The 23,110-nt window shown below is 46.2% G+C and overlaps 2 protein-coding genes across 3 annotated transcripts in view; one reads left to right on the forward strand and one right to left on the reverse strand.

The window, feature by feature from the left end:
* The first annotated feature begins 4,579 nt into the window (after window positions 1-4,579).
* Window positions 4,580-10,259, forward strand: FANCD2OS (FANCD2 opposite strand). Of its 2 annotated transcripts, none has more exons than XM_053598717.1 (2): window positions 4,580-4,772; window positions 9,616-10,259. In XM_053598717.1, the coding sequence occupies exon 2, from the start codon at window positions 9,624-9,626 to the stop codon at window positions 10,158-10,160; it is 537 nt and encodes a 178-aa protein (XP_053454692.1). In that variant the 5' UTR covers window positions 4,580-4,772; window positions 9,616-9,623; the 3' UTR covers window positions 10,161-10,259. The 2 variants fall into 2 exon arrangements, with proteins under 2 accessions (XP_053454692.1, XP_053454691.1); XM_053598716.1 differs by having other exon boundaries at window positions 4,740-4,861.
* Window positions 10,260-12,059: 1,800 nt separating this feature from the next.
* Window positions 12,060-23,110, reverse strand: part of FANCD2 (FA complementation group D2) — an 82,919-nt gene continuing 71,868 nt past the window's right edge. The window contains 7 exon segments of the mRNA XM_053598718.1: window positions 12,060-12,171; window positions 14,785-14,880; window positions 15,974-16,120; window positions 18,403-18,477; window positions 20,369-20,443; window positions 21,453-21,491; window positions 22,994-23,065. Of these exon segments, the coding sequence (XP_053454693.1) occupies window positions 12,097-12,171; window positions 14,785-14,880; window positions 15,974-16,120; window positions 18,403-18,477; window positions 20,369-20,443; window positions 21,453-21,491; window positions 22,994-23,065 (579 nt within the window). The 3' untranslated portion in view covers window positions 12,060-12,096.

Raw genomic sequence — 23,110 nt, forward strand, 5'->3', positions numbered from 1 at the left:
CATGGGACAATAGATGGACGTCCCCTGTCAAAGGTGCCATGTACCCTACCTCATACAGCTCCTGGCCTTCCAGCAAGCTGTTCATATGGCGCTCCCTCGTACAAATCCAAACCACCCTTCATACCTAGATTCAAAACCAAGAAAACGCCTTGCTTAAACAACTTGCACCCCCTGCCCCAGATAGCCCTTTTTCCTGGCTTACTCTCCTCCGTGAAGGTCTCCTCATTGCCAATATGAGCGGGCTAGGCAACCTCACCTCTTGCTTCCTCTGCGCCAGTCTCGGCCGCCCACCCCTTACCGCCGTCCCTTTGCCATCTCCCCTGAACGCTACTGCTTTAGAAGAAACATCCTTTAAACCTCTACTTGATATTTCTCTGTTCTTAAACCCCCAAGAAGACTCCTTCATCTTTTGTTATTCTTTTTTTTTTTTTTTTTAGAGACAGAGTCTCACTGTACCGCCCTTGGTAGAGTGCCGTGGCGTCACACGGCTCACAGCAACCTCTAACTCTTGGGCTTACGTGATTCTCTTGCCTCAGCCTCCCGAGTAGCTGGGACTACAGGCGCCCGCCACAACGCCCGGCTATTTTTTTGTTGTTGTTGTTGCAGTTTGGCCGGGGCCGGGTTTGAACCCGCCACCCTCGGCATATGGGGCCGGCGCCCTACTCACTGAGCCACAGGCGCCGCCCCATCTTTTGTTATTCTAACGCTTCTACTAGACTCTGCAACACCACTTCTCCACCTACCCAAAACATCACTGCCCCCCCTGGCTCCTTCATTTGGTGCAATGGCACTCTTTCCAAAAATCTTACCCTCCCACTTCAGCCTACAGCCTTGTGCCTCCCAGTAACTCTTATTCCTCAACTGAACATCCGTACACCTACTGAATTTATTTCCCCCTTGGACAAAATTGACTCTTGTGTTTTTTCCAGAAACAAACGTGCTGTTTTCCTTCCCCTAGTTGCGGGTATCTCTCTTGCAACATCTGCCATATCTGCGGGACTTGCAGGAGGGGCCCTTGGGCACTCCTACATCACTGCTGCCAAGTTAACAGAACAATTCCAACTAGCAGTCGAGGCCTCTGCAGAATCCCTCGCCTCCCTACAAAGACAAATGACCTCCCTCGCCCAAGTAACCCTACAAAATAGACAAGCCTTAGACCTCCTCACCGCCAAAAAAGGAGGAACATGTCTATTTCTACAAGAGGAATGTTGTTACTTTGTTAATGAATCAGGCACAGTAGAAACACAGATTGACAAACTTCATAAGCTTAGCTTAGATTTACAAAAACAAAAATTTTCTTCTGAGGCAAACGAGTGGTGGAAATCCTCCACGTACTCCTTACTCATGCCCCTTGCAGGTCCCCTTATTAACTTGCTATTAATAATCACCCTTGGACCCATTGTTCTTAACAAAATCACGAATTTTATCAAATCACAGATTGACTCCCTGGCATCAAAACCCATTCAAGTCCATTATCATAGACTCGACCTTGCAGACCGGGGCCTTGCCGAACCTAACAACGAAGATATTCCTCCGGGAACCACGTAAGCACTCAGAGCTATGCATGTTGACTCACCATCATATGTGAGTACAACCTGGGTACCTTTTTACGGGGTGCAATAAAGACACTGCAAAGGGAAGGCATAAACAGCCTCTCTGAGTCCCTTGGAAGCAAACCTGATTTGCATAGAGGTTAGCGTTGTAAAAATTTCTCCTCTCCTCCCCAAAAGACACTCAAACTTATCATGCGGTCATTATGCCCGCGGGAGGAATCAGGTCAATACTTCCCCCCAAAAGGTTAATGCCCTCTCTTCTACGCCGACAACTGACAGACCCCAACAATTTAAAAAACTAAAAGGGAGGAGATGCCGGGAGCCAAAACATATCACAAAAATGCACCTTGCTATCTTGATTTTACGAGCAAACTATTCTCAGGAATTCAACCGTAAACAGCAACAGTACTTTCCCCTTGCATATCTCTTCAAAAATGCACCCCCCGTCTTAGGGTCCTTCTCCTAGTAATTTTCCAGAAACTAGCCCCCTCCCCGCCCTGCTAGGAACAGCCCTTAGTTACTTCCTCGTTTGTGTGCTTATAAGCCCAGCTGAAAAATGAACTCTTCGGAGCTTGATCAGACTCTTGACTTGCTCTCATTCTTTCGTGTCTCTTGTCCCCTCATTCGACTGACCCCTTTGTTTCCCAGGTCTCCGTTGAATTCCCCGTGGGCCGGAGCAGCTGTGAGCTGTGACACCATAGCACTCTACTGAGGGCAACAGAGTGAGACTCTGTCCCAAAAAAAGAAAAGGAAAAGAACACTATTACTATGCAACAACAACTAAATTTTATTTATTTGTTATTATTATTTTTAATTTTTTTTTCCTTGGTAGAGTACTGTGGAATTATAGCTCATAGCAACCTCCAGCTCTTGGACTTAGGTGATTCTCTTGCTTTAGTGGCTGGGACTACAGGTGACCGCCACAATGCCCAGCTATTTTTGGTTGCAGTTTGGCTGGGGCTGGGTTTGAACCTGTCACCCTTGGTATATGGGGCTGACACCCTATTCACTGAGCCGCAGGCGCCGCCCCCTAAATTTCATTTTTATTTTATTTTATTTTTTTGAGACGGAGCCTCAAGCTGTAGCCCTGGGTAGAGTGCTGTGGCATCACAGCTCACAGCAACCTCCAACTCCTGGGCTCAAGTGATTCTCCTGCCTCAGCCTCCCAAGTAGCTGGGACTCCAGGCCGCCACAACGCCCGGCTTTTTTTTTTTTTTTTTGCAGTTTCTGGCTGGAGCTGGGTTTGAACCCGCCACCTCCGGCATATGGGGCCAGGGTCCTACTCCTTTAAGCCACAGGCACCACCCGCCCAGCTATTTTTTGGTTGCAGCCGTCATTGTTGTTTGGTGGGCCGGTTTGGATTCATATCCGCCAGCTCAGGTGTGTGTGGCTGGTGCCTTAGCCGCTTGAGTCACAGGCGGCAAGCCTATTTTTATTTTTTTTTGAGAGTGAGACACTATGCAATAAAAACTAAATTTATGAGTGGTGCCTGTGGCTTAGTGGGTAGGGTGCCAGCCCCATATACTGAGGGTGGAGGGTTCGAACCCAGCCCTGGCCAAATTGTGACAAAAAAACAAACAAACAAAAAAAAAACTAAATTTATTTATTTATTTATTTTTGAGACAGAGTCTCACTATGTCACCCTGGGTAGAGTGCCATGGTGCAACAGCTCACAGCAACCTCAAACACTTGGGCTTAAGCGATTCTCTTGCCTCAGCCTCTGGAGTAGCTGGGACTACAGGCCATAATGCCCCGCTATTTTTTGGTTGCAGTTGTCATTGTTGTTTAGCAGGCCGAGGCTGGGCTCAAACCCACCAGCCTCTGTGTATGTGGCTGGCACCCTACTCACTGAGCTACGGTGCTGAGGCCATTTTTGTGTTTTTTAAATCTCATCATTCTCTGCCCCTCTCTCCATTTACTGACACTCCCTCCAAAGTCTTCTCCACTTACCCCTTCTCCCAAAGGTGCACACACAGTAGGCATCTGACAATTCTTGACAAGTATCTAAAGACTCTGGTCTTCTAAACCAGGATCTCAGGCTAAACCTATGCTCAGACCCTTGGTCTCTATCAACTTTATCCAAAGAACTAGACAAAGGTGACAACTCTTAATTTCTGGGGGATTCTCTAGTTCTCAAAGTACAGGGGCAATTTTAGGTGTAAAAAGGGAGGGCAGGTCGGCTATTAGTTAATTCCTCCCACACTTACTGCACACTGCCAGGTACGGCAATAGTCGGGCACTGGGGATGCAGGTGTCAGCTGGGTAGACTGCTCCCTTTCCTAGGAGCCCATAGCCACAGTGGTTACTGCGTTAGCGACACTATTTAAAAAATAAAAATAAGGGGTGGCGCCTGTGGTTCAGTCGGGAAGGCGCCGGCCCCATATACCAAGGGTGGCGGGTTCAAACCCGCCCCCGCCAAACTGCAACCAAAAAATAGCCGGGTGTTGTGGCGGGCGCCTGTAGTTCCAGCTACACGGGAGGCTAAGGCAAGAGAATCGCTTAAGCCCAGGAATTGGAGGCTGCTGCGAGCTGTGTGAGGCCACGGCACTCTACCGAGGGCCATAAAGTGAGACTCTGTCTCTACAAAAAAAAAAAAAATAATAAAAATAAAAATAGAAAAACTAGCCAGTCGTGGTGGCTCACACCTGTAATCCTTGCAATTCTGGGTGCCCGAGGGGGTGGATTGCCTGAGCTCACAGGTTCCAGACCAGCCTGAGCAAGATCGAGACACCGTCTCTAAAAATAGCCGTGCGTTGTGGCAGGGCCTTAGTCCTAGCTACTTGTAAGACTGAAGCAAGAGGATCACTTGAGCCCAAGAGTTGAGCTTGCTGTGAGCGCTGACGTCATGCACTCTCCCCAGCACGACAGAGTGAGGCTGAGCTTGCTGTGAGCGCTGACGTCATCGCACTCTCCCCAGCACAAGAGGCTGAGCTTGCTGTGAGCGCTGACGTCATGCACTCTCCCCAGCACGACCGAGTGAGGCTGTCTCAAGAATAAAAAGAAAGCAGCCCTCCTGAAGTTGGAGTCATTGATCGGGCGTTCGAAGGAGATGGAGGTGGGAGTCCAGCCCTGACCCCACCCCCAGCGGGGCGCAACTCCACCCTTCCCCCGCCCCGTGGCTCGAGTTAGTCTGCGGTCCTGGGTCACAAAGGCGGTTGCCAGGCGCCGGGCGCAGAAAAGATGCCACTTCTGGAGCGTGCAGCCGGCGGAGTTCAGCAGGTGAGCCCTCCGGCCCCGGATGGTGGGACCGGGGCCGGCTCCCACCGCCTCTTCCGCCTCAACCAGAGCCGTCTGGCTCCCGCCACAGGGTAGGAATCCCGGGAGACAAGTTTCTTCTTCTGTTGGGGAGGGTGAGCCTTTCGCACTACGGGGCAGCTCCAGTCCCTTCGCAGTTTACAGTGTGGGAGGACCTCAGCTGCACCTTGGCGCTGCCCTCTGCTTTCCCACGTTGGGTAATTAGGCGATGGGGCTCCTTGCAATGGCAGGACTCATGAAGGGGAAGCATTTGGGGGCAGGAGAGCCAGATGTCTGTCCCTTATCTGGGAGCTATTGGAACAGCTTGAACAGACTTCTTAGGTTCAAGCCCTAAGGTTCAATCCCACTGGAGTGGATGACAGTGACTTGGGTTAGTAGGGATGGAATGAACCATCTTTCTTAAACCCTGTGTGAAGGAGAGCAAAGACCTGAGTCAGAAACTTTCTCATCTTGTTTTCCTACATATTTAGGCTGGACATGCGACGAAGTCATTTACCTCTGGCTCTATTTCCTTTTTGTATAAGTTAAGACAGGATTTTGGGATTAAATAATTTGCTCAGGGAAGTTAATACCCCCTCCCCATTCCTCTCTTGCCATGGTGGTTTACCAGAGTAGCCCTAATCTTGGATGAATGCTTTTTTTTCTTTTGAGACAGTCTCACTTTGTCACCCTATGGCATGACACATGGGTTCATAGCTCACAGCAACCTCCAACTCTTGGCTCAAGCGATTCTCTTGCCTCAACCTCCCAAGTAGCTGGGACTACAGGCGCCTGCCACAATGCCCAGCTATTTTTAGAGGTCTCGCTCTTGCTCAGGCTGGTCTTGAACCTGTGATCTCAGGCAATCCACCCACCTTGGCCTTTCAGAGTGCTAGGACTGCCAGCCTAAGCCACCTCACCTGGCCAGATGTGTGCTCTTAAGGCCAAAATAACAAGCATTGGAAACCTATCATAGGCTGTTTAGAATAGATAACTGTCCCTTGGGTGTCAGTTTCTCATTTTAAGGCAGCCCAGATATTTTAACAATAATTTTAAAGAATGGGCGGCGCCTGTGGCTCAGTGGGTAAGGCGCCGGCCCCATATACCCAGGGTGGCGGGTTCAAACCCAGCCCCGGCTGAACTGCAAACCAAAAATAGCTGGGCGTTGTGGCGGGCGCCTGTAGTCCCAGCTACTTGGGAGGCTGAGGCAAGAGAATCCCTTAAGCCCAGGAGTTGGAGGTTGCTGTGAGCTGTGTGATGCCATAGCACTCTACTGAGGGCCATAAAGTGAGACTCTGTCTCTCCAAAAAAAAAAAAATAATAATTTTAAAGAAAACTTACGTAAGTTATGAGAAACACACTAGTTGGAGAAAAATCAACAAATCCCCTTTATACTAACCATTATCTGGGGCAGGTCTTTTGGTCTGAAATGTCACCAACACATTTTTTGCTTCTTTTGGGATTTTTTTGGAGACAGAGCCTCAAGCTGTTGCCCTGGGTAGAGTGCCGTAGCATCACAGCTCACAGCAACCTCCAACTCCTGGGCTTAAGCAATTCTCTTGCTTCAGCCTCCCAAGTACTGGGACTACAGACACCCACCACAACACCCGGATAGTTTTTGGTTGCAGTTGTCATTGTTGTTTGGCAGGCCCGGACTGGATTTGAACCCGCCAGCTCTGGTGTATGTGGCCGATGCCTCAGCCACTTGAGCTACAGGCACTGTGCCTGTTTTTTCTTAAAAATTTTATTATTTTTTTTGAGACAGTTTCCCTCTATCGTCCTTTGTAGAGTGCCATGGCGTCACAGCTCACAGCAACCTCAAACTCTTGGGCTTAAGCAATTCTCTTGCCTCAGCCTCCCAAGTAGCTGGGACTATGGGCACCCACCACAATGCCTGGCTTTTTTTTTTTTTTTTGTAGTTATCAGTTATTTTTAGCAGGCTTGGGCTGCGTTTGAACCTGCCAGCTCTGGTTTATGTGGCCGGTACCCTAACCACTGAGCTATGGGCGCCATGCCTTTATTTTATTTTTGAGACAGTCTCAAGCTGTTGTCCTGGGTAGAATGCCATGGCGTCATAGCTCACAGCAACCTCAAACTACTGGGCTTAAGCAATTCTCTTGCCTCACCCTCCCAAGTAGCTGGGACTACAGGCACCTGCCACAGAGCCTGGCTGTATTTTTGTTCTTGTTGCAGCTGCTGTTTAGCAGGCCTGGGCCAAGTTCAAAGCCACCTGCCTCAGTGTATGTGGCTGGTGATCTACCCACTGAGCAATGGGCATCGCCTTTATTTTGTTTTTTAAATTATGAGTTAACGAGTGCATCTACATGAATTCCAAAGTCTCAGCTGTAGTTGAATCTTTCATTCATACCCCTACATTGTACCCAATAGGAGTAATCAAGCCTCCTTTCTCCTACCCCTTTCTTGAATTTGTGTTTTTCTCTGTGTGGCCAATAGTTCTTTTTTTAAAATGAACTTTTCTGTCTCACAAATTATGGTGGAAATGCCAGCTTGTCACAGAATTGCTGGGTCAATTACTGGATGTGATAAGATTTGCCACTGTTACCTTTTGTGGGAGAAGAGGCAGAGAAATACACTGGGGTGTAAATAAAAAGGATCTACTCCCCCCCCCATCCTAATAGGCAGCTTCTCCTGAATTCAGAATACTGACAATTTCTTTTTTTTTTTTGAGACAGTCTCACTGTTGCCCTAGGCTAGAGTGCCATGGCCTCATTGCTCACAGCAACCTCAAACTTCTAGGCTCAAGTGATCCTCATGCCCACCCTCCTGAGTAGCTGGACTATAAGCACCTGTCACCATGCCCTGCTAGTTTTTCTATTTTTAGTAGAGACAGTGTCTTGCTCTTGCCCAGGCTGGTCTGGAACTCCTGAGCTCAAGCAATCCATCCACCTCAGCCTCCCACAATGCTAGATTACAGGCGTAAGCCACTGCGCCCAGCCTCCCCTTATGTCTTAAACTAACTTACCAACCTAATGCTAGGCGTGAGCTGCCATCCAGCTAAACTGGCAATTTTGATGTAAGAATAATGGACAATCCAAATTCTACTTGAGTAAACTTTGAGTTACCAATAATGTCACAGCTCTTTCTTTTATCTTGTTTTTTGAGACAGAGCCTTACTTTTTTGTTCTTGGTAGAGTGCCATGGTGTCACAGCTCACAGCAACCTCAAACTCCTGGGTGCAAGTGATTCTTCTGCCTCAGCTTCCCAAGTAGCTGGGATTATCGGCATGTGCCACAACACCTGGCTATTTTTTAGAGATGGGGCCTCACTCTGACTCAAGCCATGGCCTCCAGCCTTTCTTTTATCTTCAAAGGAAAAAAAATCAAGTTCTTAACTAATGGGTGTCTCATAGATGAAAAAAAGAAAGCAAAAGAAACAGAACAAAAAGCAACCCACACCTAGAAAAACAAAAAAAGTCTTAACAATTTTTAAAGATTGGCCTTTAGAAAAGTTTTTCCCTCCCAGCAAGTGTAAATCCTGAGGTGGTACATAAATAGCCCAGGGCTTGAGAAAACTGCTCCCTTATGCTAGAGTTTTCTAGCATTTTTCTAGGCTTTTAGGGCCAAGACTAGATTATCTCTATAATGCAGAGTAGGGAAAGCTAGTTGCTTGAAAGGAACAGCATAAGTTCTTTTTTTTTTTTTTTTTTTGTAGAGACAGAGTCTCACTGTACCGCCCTTGGTAGAGTGCCGTGGCGTCACACGGCTCACAGCAACCTCTAACTCTTGGGCTTACGCGATTCTCTTGCCTCAGCCTCCCCAGCAGCTGGGACTACAGGCGCCCGCCACAACGCCCGGCTATTTTTTTGGTTGCAGTTTGGCCGGGGCTGGGTTTGAACCTACCACCCTCGGCATATGGGGCCGGCGCCCTACTCACTGAGCCACAGGCGCCGCCCAGCATAAGTTCTTAAAATACACAGTGCAGGAGAATCTCCTTCAGTCTGTATAAATACAGATTGCTGGGTCCTACTACTCCCAGAGTTTCCGTTTCTGTAGGTCTGATATGGGGCCAAAAATCTGCATTTCTATCAAGTTCCCAAATGATTGCTGAAGCTGCTAGTTCAGGGATCATACTTTGAGAACCACTGGCATAAAGTTACAAATATTTGTAATGTGCCCTTTCTGAGCTTCTTCTAATCTCAAATAATAGGGTCTCATTATGAAGTCCCAGCTGCCTCTGCCACCTCAGACATAGATTCTGTCATAAGCTAACAGAGCTAACAACCACAGGTCCTAATGGTAGACTGGGATGGTCCACTTCAGACGAATACATTCCCTTATCTATAACATGGGTTAAAGCCTACCTCCAGAGGCTAATGAAAAGGTTTATTAAAGTTTTAGTCTACCTAAGCAGTGGCTAGATTCAATACTTGTTACTTTATTGGCAGTAGAGACTTGTCCTTTATAGAATTACTAATACCCTAATAATGTAGTTCATGGGAACTACAGTTTAAGTCAATGAGACAGAGATAGGAAATTTTTTTTTTTTAAGAGGCAATCTCTCACTTTGTTGCCCACAGTAGAGTGCTGTAGCGTCACAGCTCACAGCAATCTCTGGCTCTTGGGCTTAGGCGATTCTCTTGCCTCAGCCAAACCAGTAGCTGGGACTATAGGTGCCCACCACAACCCCCAGCTATTTTTTTCTTGCAGTTTGGCCAGGGCCAGGTCCAAACCTGCCACTTTTGGTATATGGGGTTGGTGCACTACTCAACTGAGCCACAGGCGCTGCCCCCAGAGATAGGAATTTGAACTGCCATGCCCTCACCAAAAGCATGCCAATGAAATTCCATGTTCTGATTCCTCTCCTTTAGGACTGTCAATGGCAGGATACCAGCTCTGGTCACCATGGACCCCACTGGACGAGAGCTTCCAATGGCTGCGGCATACAACACCTACACCTTCCTCCAAGCACCCCTTTAGGGCCTCCCCCTGCTTCCCACACACCCCTTCTGACCTTGAGGTGCAGCTGTGCTTTCAAGAAGTCACTCTAGTCCTAGACAGCTCATTCCTGGAACCTGGAGTGAGCCCCAAGTTACCATGCCACACATCAGAGCTCCGAACCATGAAAAACAAGAAAGGACTGGTCAGGAAGCCCCAGCCCGTCCGTCTCAGTGGAGTGGATTCTGTCTTTGGCAGGGTCATCACAGCTCAGCCACCAAAGTGGACAGGGACCTTCAGAGTTTCTGACAAGTCAGCCTTTTGCAAAATCATTAGCAGGGAGCATCAGTGGCCCACTGGACTTAAGGAGCCTCAGATTCAGATGACAGTGACTATGTGCAAACAGATGCTGCGCTCTATCCTCTTGCTATATGCAACGTACAAGAAGTGCACCTTTGCCTTGCAACACTCCAAGTAAAGGGTCCTCATTTGCACCCCAGTTTTTCACGCCATGTCCTTTGGTATATGTACCTGCAGTTTACAGAAACCTGTCCATATCCACGAAACTGTGACACTGCCCAGCCATCTTCCTTTTCTGTCAAGCAGTAACCATTTGTGAGCCCCTTTTCTCCCTCCCCTTCAAAAACGGGGCAGTAATAACAAGCAAGGGAGAATACTTCCATTGCAAAGCTGAACAATGATTTAAAAAGACAGTCAAAACTAGCACACATGTACATGTGATAAAGAACCATTAAACAAACCGTATAAAACCATTGAGCCTAGTGTGAACTCACTTAAAACAAGGAAAACCACAGTAAGTTGGGAGAGTGGGGGTATGGGGGAGTGGCAAGGAAAGAGAGGTATGGACTTCTACCTACCAGAGAATGAAGTGGTCAAATATCCATATGTGGGTCAAGGATTAGTTTAAAAAACAACTCTCTCCCCCCCAAACAACAAAACCCCCTAACCAGCCACAACCTAACGCTACTAGAATCCAAAAGTAGGTAAAAGTACTAACAATATTTTAAATAATATTTACAGCCTGGCAATTAAGAATTTAGTAGTAGCACTGAAACTAGGCTTTCTGGCAGAAGACATTAAAATCTCCATTTAGTTGAAGTGTACTTCTAATGTTCTATTTCTTTCTTTTTTTTTTTTTTTTGTAGAGACAGAGTCTCACTGTACCGCCCTCGGGTAGAGTGCCGTGGCCGTCACACGGCTCACAGCAACCTCTAACTCTTGGGCTTACGCGATTCTCTTGCCTCAGCCTCCCGAGCAGCTGGGACTACAGGCGCCCGCCACAACGCCCGGCTATTTTTCTGTTGCAGTTTGGCCGGGGCTGGGTCCGAACCCGCCACCCTCGGCATATGGGGCCGGCGCCCTACTCACTGAGCCACAGGCGCCGCCCATGATTTTTTTTTTTTTTTACTTTTTTTTTTTGTAGAGACAGAGTCTCACTTTATCACCCTCGGTAGAGTGCCATGGCATCACACAGCTCACAGCAACCTCCAACTCCTGGGCTTAAGTGATTCTCCTGCCTCAGCCTCCCGAGTAGCTGGGACTACAGGCGCCCGCCACAACGCCCAGCTATTTTTTGGTTTGCAGTTCAGCCGGGGCTGGGTTTGAACCCGCCACCCTCGATATATGGGGCCGGCGCCCTACCGACTGAGCCACAGGCGCCGCCCCCATGATTTTTTTTTTAAAAAGAGACAGAGTCTCACTTTGCCATCCTTGGTAGAGTGCCTTGGCGTCACAGCTCACAGCAACCTCCAGCTCTTGGGCTTAGGGGATTCTTTTGCCTCAGCCTCCTGAGTAGCTGGGACTATAGGTGCCCACCACAATGCCTGGCTATTTTCTTTGTTGTTGTTGCAGTTTGACCAGGGCTGGGTTTGAACCCCCCACCCTTGGTATATGGGGCTGGCACCCTACTCACTGAGCCACTGGCGCCACCCAAGAGACATGATTTTAATCAGCAGAACTATGTTAGCACCAGTCTCCATTATTTCTCTGCACAAACCTCAACTCAATTCCATCTAATCCTTGAATAATGAAGGAAATCCAAAAATAGAAATGTTGGCTGAGACAGAACTTAGAAGAGAATTTATTTATAAAACTGAGACAAGCCTAAATTCTAGAATAAATCAGAGTTTCAACACTTGTTCCTAAGGCCCAGAATGACTCTTGAGTTTTTACTCTATAGCACAGCACTGCCATGTTTATCCAACCCAGTAAATAATGCTAGAGTGGAAACTTGGCACTTTGATGTTAGATAATCTATGAAATTAATTAAAGCCCCCTCTTTAAGAACAAAATAGGATCCTTCCAGTTAGAAAGGCAAACAGCAGACTTCAAACCCTGAACACAAAATGGTCAAAGCTGGTAGAGATGGGGAAGAAAGCAAGTCTCTCTGGGGTCTACTCAGAGTCATCATAACTTTCTTCACTATCTTGCTCTTTTTCTTCAGCACTTGCTTGATCTTCTTCACCATCCTAAAGGATAAAGGACAAATAAGTATTTCAGGTTACTACTCTGGGTGACCCCATGAATACAGCTCCCACAGGATGTATGACTCTACTATGCTCATTGTTAAAGCCAATGACGGATTTTATTATTTATTTTTTGGTTTTTGGCCGGGGCTAGGTTTGAACCCACCACCTCCGACATATGGGACCAACGCCCTACTCCTTGAGCCACAGGCACCACCCCAATGACAGATTTTAAATCAAGCATTTTTTTTTTTTTTTAAATTGAGACAGAGCCTCAAGCTGTTGCCCTGGGTAGAGTGCTGTAGCATAACAGCTCACAGCAACCTCCAACTCCTGGGCTCAAGCGAGTCTCCTGCCTCCGCCTCCCAAGTAGCTGGAACTATAGGCGCCTGCCACAATGCCTGGCTATTTTTTGGTTGTAGCCATCATTGTTTGGCAGGCTCAGGCTGGATTCAAACCCACCAGATCAGGTGTATGTGGCTGGCACTTTAGCCGCTTGAGCCACAGGTGCAGAGCCTAAACCAAGAATTTTTAAAATAAATCAGATAGCCAGGCATTGTGGTAGGTGACTGTAGTCCCAGCTACTTGGGAGGCTGAGGCAAGAGAATCACTTATGCCCAAGAGTTACGAGGTTGCTGTGAGCTGTGATGGCACAGCACTCTACCGAGGGTGACACAGTAAGACTGTCTCAAAATAAATAAATAAAATAAAATAAAAATAAATCAGAGTCTCCCTTTGTGAGACAGAGTCTCAAGCTGCCACTCTGGGCAGAGCTGTGGTGTCATAGCTCACAGCAACCTCAAACTCTTGGGCTTAAGTGATTGTCTTGCCTCAGCCTCCCAAGTAGCTGGGACTACAGGTGCCTGCCACAACGCCTGGCGCTCTTTCTCTCTATATATAAAATATATATATATATATATATTTTTTTTTTTTTTTGGGTTGTAGTTGTCGTTTGGCAGTCCTGGGCTGGATTCGATCCTGCCAGCTCTGGTGTACGTGGCTGGCGCCCTAGTCAATGAGCTACAGGCCCTGAGCCTCCCTTATTATTATTTTTTTTAAGAGGCAGGGTCTTGCCATTTTTCCTAGGCTTGTCTCAAACTCATGGCCTTAGGCAATCCTTCTGCCTTAGCCTCTGGATTAGTTGGGATAATAGGCAAGAGTCACAACCTCTAGCTTCCCATTCTTGACATCATGAATTCTTTCTCTTTTTTTTTTTTGAGACAGTGTCTCACTGTGTCACCCTCGGCAGAGTACAGTGGCATCACAGCTCACAGAAACCTCAAACTCTTGGGTTCAAGCAATTCTCTTGCCTCATTCTCCCAAGTAGGTGGGGCTACAGGCACCCACCACAACATCTGGCTATTTTTTTGTTGCAAATGTCATCATTATTTAGCAGGCCCGGCCTGGGTTCAAACCCACCTGCCTCAGTGTATGTGGCTGGCACTGTAACCACTGAGCTACGGACACCAAGCCATGGCAGGAATTCTTTTTTTTTTGAGACAGAGCCTCAAGCTGTCGCTCTGTTAGAGTGCTGTGGCATCACAGCTCACAGCAACCTTCAACTCCTGGGCTCAAGTGAGTCTCATGCCTCCACCTCCCAAGTAGCTGGGACTACAGGCGCCTGCCACAACGACCGGCTATTTCTTGGTTGTAGCCATCATTGTTGTTTGGCGGGCCCGGGCTGGATTCGAACCTGCCAGCTTAGGTGTATGTGGCTGGCGCCTTAGCCGCTTGAGCCACAGGCGCCGAGCCAGGCAGGAATTCTTAAATCTGAACTTTCTGGTGTCCATAACCTATCTGGATTGTAGCAAAATTTTATAAATGTACACATTTTTATTTAGGTCCCTAAAATTTTCAAAAGCATCTGTATTATAGAAAAAAAAAACAAGGACTTCTATTCTTAGTTTTCTAAGAAAGAATGGTGGCAGCTTCTGACTCTGCTTTGACTTTCACATTTCTATTTTTGTGTGTTCGAACATGTTCAAATGGTTTAACGCATTTCTTTCAACATGCAGAACGCTTTGACTTCTTTTTTCCTGTTTAAAAGGGTTCAGATATGAATTCATGGAAAATAGGAGGCTATAATGGAGAGGAATATTTAACTTTATAACATATACCACAATTTGAGATGTTCTTGAGTGATTCTAAGATTTTGTGATCGTCTTTTCTGGACCCCAGAAAATTATATAAGCACAGAAGTTTTTTGGAGGGAATGGAGATGGGCACAGAAATATATATATATATTTTCTGAGACAGACTCTCACTATGTTGCTCTGTGCTGTGGTGTCATAACTTACAGCAACCTCCAACTCTTGGGCTTAAGCAATTCCCTTGTCTCAGCCTCCCGAGTAGCTGGGACTACAGGCGTCCACCACAGAACCTGGCTATTTTTTGGTTGTAATTGTCATTGTTGTTTGGCAGGCCCAGGCTGGGTTCAAACCCACCAGCTCCGATGTATGTGGCTGGAGCCCTAACTACTGAGCTACAGGCACTGAGCCAGGCACGCAAATGTTATAATAAACAGAAGCAGGCAAAGTCCTGCTCTTTCTAACAACTTAGAATAGTCAACAAAATGTAACAATTAATGCCAGACTCCAGGGCTTTTTGCAGAGATACCTCTCTTGCTTTGCTTTTGGAGACCTGGGATGATGCGTCATTCTCACTCTCATCTGCTGTGCTCTCCTGGGAATTTTGCGATATAATTTCTTCACCCTAAATGTGAATGGAAAAGAAAAAATAGTGGGTTTTAACAATCACTTTTGGGATCTTAGGGAGAAAGGCTGAGTTTCTAGGCAATACAATGGAAGATATTCTAGCCGTTCAAAACACGGTTGAACATGGACACCAAGTTGTGATTCAACATCTAGAGAAGGTATACTCAACTTGGGTTTCTGAGATGCCTGTCACTCTGCTATAATAAGTAGTTCAATAAAAGGTCCATCTTTGTGTTCTAGTATTATACAAGATTTTACAAAGCCAGATTGTACTGGGGGCTCTTTCAGTTAATGTTAAACATGGTTCTAAGATTTCCTATAATACCTTGAAGTATATAAGCACCAATATGCAAACCATGAATGGCTGTGCAGAGGCTGAAAGTAAGAATAGTCAAGTGGTTTAATGACATCAACTCTGGATTAGGACTGTTTAAACTCAAACCCTGGCTCCACTCATTTATTGCTGAATGATCTGATCTTACCAGCATGGAATAGAAGCTAATTCTCTATGTGCTATTCTTTTTGTATGTAGCCAATTATAAAACTCAGATATTATAAGCAAGAATGAGAGAACTTACACCCTATTGGAAAACGGTCATGACTACAAAACAGTATTAAAAGCTGCAAAAGATTAGCCAATCAGACAATTCAAAGACTTTAGAAATGTTCATTTGTTAAAAATTAGCCAGAGTAATTTGTAATTTCAGGAGTATGACAGACTAGCTTAAAAACAAAACAAAACAAAACACCAAAATAACCAAAGAATAGAAATTTATGTGTATATAAAAATGTTATTACACATCTACCCTTGGTAGGGTTTCAAGGCAGCCCTCTGGCTGTGGAGAGAAGTTTGTACTGATCTGGCTCTTTTTCTGCTGAGGCACTGTTTATTATCAAAGGCATATTTCAGGGGCCTTTACTGCTGAAGGGTGAAGCCTATGATCAGGGGCCATAAAATATGTACCTTAACTAAGAGATAACCAGCCCAAGACTTAGGAAAAAAGCAGTCTTATTGAGAGAGCAAGGCTTAGGTTACCTCCTTTATGTACCTTCTGATGTTCTCACAAAGAACAGCAGGGCCCACAGCTTACCTGCAAGTCCCGGTTTTTGAGATTGCCCAACCAGAAAGCTTCTCTGCAGTTGTTAAGGATAAGCATGGCTTTGACTCTGCAAACTAATAGCTCCAGGGTCTTTTTGAGCAAAGGGACATGTTTGGTGAGTCTCATATCTTGGCAAATCTGAATGAAAATAAATATACCCATCTTATATGAGTTTATCATGCCTTCATGTTTCTTATACAGAACCTTTTGAATTCCTAATGCCTTAAAACACGGAATAAGAGCATAAGCCCTGCCAATGTGGGCCAAAGATACGTTCCATCAAAGAGCAGTAGTTTGGCATAGTATTCCAAAAAGAATGGCAGCTAAAAATTCAAAGCCGAGAAGACATAACGACACCTCTCACTCCTCTTCATACCTCTTTTTTGTTTTTTTGAGACAGAGCCTCTAGCTGTCACCTTGGGTAAAGTGCCGTGGCATCACAGCAACCTCCAACTCTTGGGCTCAAGCGAGTCTCCTGCCTCTGCCTCCAAAGTAGCTGGGACTACAGGTGCCCACCACAACGCCTGGCTATTTTTTGGTTGCAGTTATCATTGTTGTTTGGTGGCCGGGGCTGGATTTGAACCCGCCAGCTCAGGTGTATGTGGCTGGTGCCTTAGCCGCTTGAACGACAGGCGCTGAGCCCTCTTCATAACCTCTTTTTTTTTTTTTTTTTTATTAAATCATAGCTGTGTACATTAATGTGATCATGGGGCACCATACACTGGTTTTACAGACCATTTGACACATTTTTATCACACTGGTTAACATAGCCTTCCTAGCATTTTCTTAGTTATTGTGTTAAGACATTTACATTCTACATTTACTAAGTTTCACATATACCCTTGTAAGATGCACCGCAGGTGTAATCCCACCAATCACCCTCCCTCCGCCCACCTCCCTTCATAACCTCTTATTGACCAATCATCGATGAATTCACCTAAAATGTTTTTAAAATTTTTTTATTAAGTCATATATACATAGATCATTTATGCCTTTGTGGGATTCAATGTGATTATTTGTAGAAATTGGAGTGCTTACATCCTACTAATTAACATAGCTTTCACCTCATTTACTTAATCACAGTGTTAAGACATTTGTGTTCAATACTTGATTGATTTGACTTGTACCCTTGCAATATGTTTTTGAGACAGAGTCTTATTCTATCACCTTGAGTACAGTGCCATAGCACCATAGCTCATAGCAACCTCAAACTCTTGGGCTCAAGAGATCCTCTTGCCTCAGCTTCCTAAGTAGCTAGGACTATAGGCACCTGCCATAATATATAGCTAGTTTTTCTATTTTTAGTAGAGATAGTGTCTCATTCTTGCTCAGGCTGATCTTGAAGTCCTGAGCTCAAGGAATCCACCACCTCAGCCTTCCCGAGTGCTAGAATTACAGGTGTAAGCCACTGCACCCAGCCTTAACCTTAATTTTTCTTTTTTTTTTGAGACAGAGTCTCAAGCTGTCACCCTGGGTAGAGTAATGTGATGCCACAGCTCACAGCAACCTCAACCTCTTGGGCTTAAGCGATTCTTTTGCCTCAGCCTCCCAAGTAGCTGGGACTACAGGCAACCACCACAACGCCTGGCTACTTTTTTGTTGCAGTTGTCATTGTTGTTTTAGCTGGCCCAGGTAGGTTTGAACCTGCCAGCCTCGGTGTATGTGGTGGGCACCCTACCCACTGACCTACAGGCGCCGCCAACCTAAAATATTCTTGAACATATATCATAATGTTCAATATCACAGGCAATAGCTTTATTTAACTGATAGAATCCTAGAAATTCTATTGTTCAGCACCTTCTAAACTTAGAACCGGGAGGGTAAAAAGCAATAGGAATGGGATCAATGAATCAGTTGGTTTGCAGGTGACTACAGAACTCTAGGGTTCTGTGTTCCTTCAGACAAAAAGTGACATCGTTCAACTGTAAGGAGGCTTCAAGTGGGAAAGTCTTCTAATGCTAAGATGTTCTTACGAGAGACAGATGCATTACTTGACAAGTAAATAGCATAGCAGATAGCCTCTACAATAGCTACTGTAGAGCCATCTCCTGCAGAGCCATCACTTACATTATAGTCTTTCTACCCAGAGGACTTCGTAGCAGTAATACATTTACCACTCTTCTATGTCTCCCACCTAAGAAGAGTTTCTAGAGGAAATAGAGCTATGGAGTGAGATTCAAATTGCAGACGCAGAAATTTCCCTTAGATGATTATACAATTGTAACCAATAACTAAGAATGTGACTGCTCTGAATGAAGTCTTTGGACGCAGCCCTGGATAAAGGTTTTACAAAGCATAAAAAAGAAAGTAGTAATTGTGGCCTGGGGGACTCCCTTATTTAACTGATAGAATCCTTAAAATTCTATTGTTCAGATTAAGCTAACAGGCAGGCTGTTGACAGGACCTGCCTCCCCTCTCACCTTGGAATGCCCACACAGGTGATGCAGCAGCCTTGTGTTCAACTGGAAGGTTTCCAGTAAGCTCAGAACATCTTCCTACAACCAAAAAATTCATTAAGTGCTGTATTCAATGTTCTAATTTGATTCTGGATGCAAGATATCTTTGCAACCAAGGGCTTTAAAGAGGATAAACTCTACAGTTCCTAGGCTATGCTGATAATCATTGTCCTTTGGCCCTTAAATAGGAGGAATGCTGACCACCTCTTATTCTCAACCATCCCACTTTTGTCCCTTGTGTACATCTAAAGACTTGTTAAGATCTGGATTTTAGTTGTAAGTACACTACCATGTCTCGGTTTTTCCATCTGCAATATTAGGATAAAATACCATCTTCCCTTTCTTGTTCTGGGCTCTGAGGGATGAACCAAATATAGTGAGTGTCGTACAAAGTTCGATTCACTAAGTATGTATAAACAATCATCTGCTTCCATGCTCATTTTACTACTTTAGTCTGGGTACCACTTGGCTAAAAAAGCTATCAAGACTATTCATTATAGTGACGAAGGGTTTTTTTTTTGTATGTGTGTGAGACAGAGCCTCAAGCTGTTGCCCTTGGGAGAGTGCCATGGCATCATAGCTCACAGCAACCTCCAACTCCTGGGCTCAAGAGATTCTCCCGTCTCCGCCTCCCAAGTAGCTGGGACTATAGGTGCCCACCACAATGCCAGGCTATTTTTTGGTTGCAGCCATCATTGTCGTTTGGCGGGCCAGGGCTGGATTTGAACCTGCCAGTTCAGGTGTATGTGGCTGGTGCCTTAGCTGCTTGGGCCACAGGCGCTGAGCCATAACAAAGGGTTTTATAATACAAAGGAGTTCTTGTTTTAATCACTCCTGAGAGTGGACCTGGAAAGCACAAAAAAATAAAAAATTGACACCCTGGGCGGTGCCTGTGGCTCAGTGAGCAGGGCGCCGGCCCCATATACCGAGGGTGGCGGGTTCAAACCCAGCCCCGGCCAAACTGCAACAAAAAAATAGCCGTTGTGGCGGGCGCCTGTAGTCCCAGCTACTTGGGAGGCTGAGGCAAGAGAATCGCCGAAGCCCAGGAGTTGGAGGTTGCTGTGAGCTGTGTGAAGCCACGGCACTCTACTGAGGGCAATAAAGTGAAACTCTGTCTCTACAAAAAAAAAAAAAAAAAAAAAAAAAAATTGACACCCTGACACATGAAGTCCTGGGAATGCAGCAGCACAATAAAGCTAAAAGGAACCACCACCCTCAGGTCTGGAATCTAAGTAGAAAGGAGGGTTTGAACCAGAGTGGGTCTTAAAAGCTCAGCCTACTTTGTAATATTCAGTCTTTATTTGGGCATTTCTGGCTATAGCTCAAGAGGAAGAGCCCAAGTAGAATTGTAGCCCAGAATATGGGCAACGGGACTACTCTCATCCCCAGCCCCAACCCAGAAGTTGCTGTGGACATATCTTTTGAGCAACTCTTTTTTTTTTTTTTGAGATAGAGTCTCAAGCTGTTGCCCTGGGTAGAATGCTGTGGCATCACAGCTCATAGCAACCTCAAACTCTTGGGCTCAAGTGATTCTCTTGCCTCAGCCTCCCAAGTAGCTGGGACTACAGGTGCCCGCATAATGCCCAGCCATTTTTTTGTTGTAGTTGTCATTGTTGTTTCAGCTGGCCTGGGCCAGGTTCAAACCCACCAGCCTGGGAGTATGTGGCCAGTGGCCAGCTCCCTACCCACTGAGTACAGGTGCGGCCCTTTGAGGAACTCTTTTTTTTTTTGAGACAGAGCCTCAAGCTATTGCCCTGGGTAGAGTGTCGTGGCATGGTAGCTCACAGCAACCTTTGAGGAACTCTTAAGGCAGTGGTTCTTAACCTTCCTAATGCCATGGCCCTTCAATACAGTTCCTGTGGGTCGTGATCCACAGGTTGAGAACTACTGTCTTAAGCAGATGTCTTTGTTCTCTGATCTCAGCTCTTACCCGGTGTTTTCTAAAACTGAAGTCTAGGAGCGGCATACATTGCTTGAGAAATGCTTCCACAAAGAGACGTCCAAACTGAAAATAAAAAACATAGTAGTGACCTTTAGCTGAGGTCTTTCATTTGAAAGGCCTCTGCCTGAGGCAACATAATATTGCCCAGCCCAGGAGTTTTACTTTCTCATTTCTTTTTTTTTTGAGACAGAGCCTTAAGCTGTTGCCCTGGGTAGAATGCCGTGGCATCACAGTTCACAGCAACCTCCAACTCTTGGGCTCAAGCGAGTCACCTGCCTCTGCCTCTCAAGTAACTGGGACTACAGGCGCCTGCCGCAACGCCTGGCTATTTTTTGGTTGCAGCCATCATTGTTGTTTGGCAGGCCCAGGCTGGATTCGAACCTACCAGCTCAGGTGTATGTGGCTGGCACCTTAGCTTCTTGAGCCACAGGCACTGAGCCTACTTTCTCATTTCTTATGTAAAAAAGAAATTGGGTTGGGCGGCTCCTGTGGCTCAGTCGGTAAGGCGCCGGCCCCATATACCGAGGGTGGTGGGTTCAAACCCGGCCCCGGCCAAACTGCAACCAAAAAATAGCCGGGCGTTGTGACGGGCACCTGTAGTCCCAGCTACTCGGGAGGTTGAGGCAAGAGAATCGCTTAAGCCCAGGAGTTGGAGGTTGCTGTGAGCTGTGTGAGGCCACGGCACTCTACCGAGGGCAGTAAAGTGAGACTCTGTCTCTACAAAAAAAAAAAAAAAAAAGAGAAGAATCATCCATTCCTTCCTTGTCTCTGCTGCCTGGGAAGGAATGACAAGGGCAGTGACTACTGCTCCTAAACTCAAATGCCCTGAAGTCATTCTTCCTAGTTGAAAGATTCTAACCAAAAGTTTCAAACTTGGGAAAATTGGCTTTTATGGTTATTCAACTAGTGTGGGAAAGTACTTCCCTTGCTGTCCCCAAACTACTATCTGTTGCCACAGATTCTGGAGACTGGCTTGTAGGCAAGGTATCAGGGAATTCACCTCAGCTGAGGCACTCTCTAGAGTGATTTACAGGAAGAATAAATACTAAACAGGGCTTAGCAAATAACTCACCTTCAAACATGCATGCAGAACAGGACGACTATCAAATACCTAGTGCAGTGAAAGACAAGAAACCAAAACTGAGTTCTGCTCCTTTAAGCAACCCAACCGCTTTCTTACTGTGCAAAGCATAGCTCTGGATGCTGGAGAGAATTCTGAAATGAACAGGGCATGTCAGTTAAATAAACCACAAAGCAGAATACAGTAATCACCACAACTGAGGTTCAAGAAAAAGAAGACAAGGCCGGGCAAGGTGGCTCACACTTGTAATCCCAGCACTCTGGGAGGCTGAGGTGGGTGGATTGCTTGAGTTCAGGAGTTCTGAACCACCCTGAGCAAGAACGAGACCCCATCTCTAAAAAAAATAGCTGGGCATTGGGTTAGGGGCCTGTAGTTGGGAGGCTGAGGCAAGATAATCATTGGAGCCCAAGAGTTTGAGGTTGCTGTGAGCTATGATGCCATAGCACTCTATTGAGGGTGACAAAGTGAGACTGTCTCTCAAAAACAAAAAAGGAAATAAAGAAAAGGAAGACATGTCCAGCGCCTGTGGCTCAAGGAGTAGGGTGCTGGCTCCATATACTGGAGGTGGCATGTCCAAACCCTGCCCTGGCCAAAAACTGCAAAAAAAAAAAAAAAAAAGAGAAAGAGAAAAAGAAAAGGAAGACAGGAGCATAGAGGAACAAGAAACTGATGCCACACGAAAAAAAAGGAAAAGGAGGAGGAAGAGGAGGAGGAGGAGGGAGGAAGGAGAAAGAAGAAGGAAGAAAAAGAAAGAAAGAAAAGAAACTGATTCTAGCTAGGGATGGTGAGAAGATGACATTATTAGAGGTCTAAAATCTTGATCTGAAGCCTTCAGACTGGATGACAGAGGTGGAAAGGAGAGATAATGACATTCTAGGTTGAGAGAACAGCCTGAGCAAAATGATGGAGCATGTGAGAACACAATGTATTGAAAGAATAATGAAGGCGGGCGGCGCCTGTGGCTCAGTGAGTAGGGCGCCAGCCCCATATGCCGAGGGTGGCGGGTTCAAACCCAGCCCCGGCCAAACTGCAACCAAAAAATAGCCGGGCGTTGTGGCGGGCGCCTGTAGTCCCAGCTGCTCGGGAGGCTGAGGCAAGAGAATCGCGTAAGCCCAAGAGTTAGAGGTTGCTGTGAGCCGTGTGACACCACGGCACTCTACCCGAGGGCGGTACAGTGAGACTCTGTCTCTACAAAAAAAAAAAAAAAGAATAATGAAGGCATTCAGGGTTGTAAGAGGGAGTTTGCTCATATAGAGGACCCAAGGGAAGATGAGAGAAAGCCGGGTTGGGGGTGGGGACTACAGGTGAAGGGCCACTAAGGTACTGTGGCATAGGTGGGAGGAAGGAAGGGAATAAAAAGGAAACTGCCCAGGAATGAAGAAGGGTAGGGGGACAAGAGAAGATGGATGATGGGGTGAGAACAGGTCCTAAGGAAGTGTGGAGAGAGGAGCAAGGAGAGTCAGTTTTGGAAGCCAGGACCTTTTGTTTCTGCGGTTAGCTGATGACATGGGTCAAGGAGCCTCCATACTCACCTTTATCAGGTTGATGAGGACGCTGAAGTCTCGAACAGCCATGTTCCAGTAGAGGAGCTTCTCTTCATGAATCTGAGGGCAGCCAAATACATAGGCACCTCAGAATCACACCCAAAT

This window comes from Nycticebus coucang, chromosome 8 (genome assembly GCF_027406575.1).
Source record: "Nycticebus coucang isolate mNycCou1 chromosome 8, mNycCou1.pri, whole genome shotgun sequence".
Classification (NCBI taxonomy): domain Eukaryota; kingdom Metazoa; phylum Chordata; class Mammalia; order Primates; family Lorisidae; genus Nycticebus; species Nycticebus coucang.

Coding starts and splice junctions, on each gene's coding strand:
- FANCD2OS (XM_053598716.1), top strand. CDS start 4,792: ATGGTGGGACCGGGGCCGGCTCCCACCGCCTCTTCCGCCTCAACCAGA. Junction 4,862..9,615: donor CGTCTGGCTCCCGCCACAGG/GTAGGAATCCCG, acceptor CCTCTCCTTTAG/GACTGTCAATGGCAGGATAC.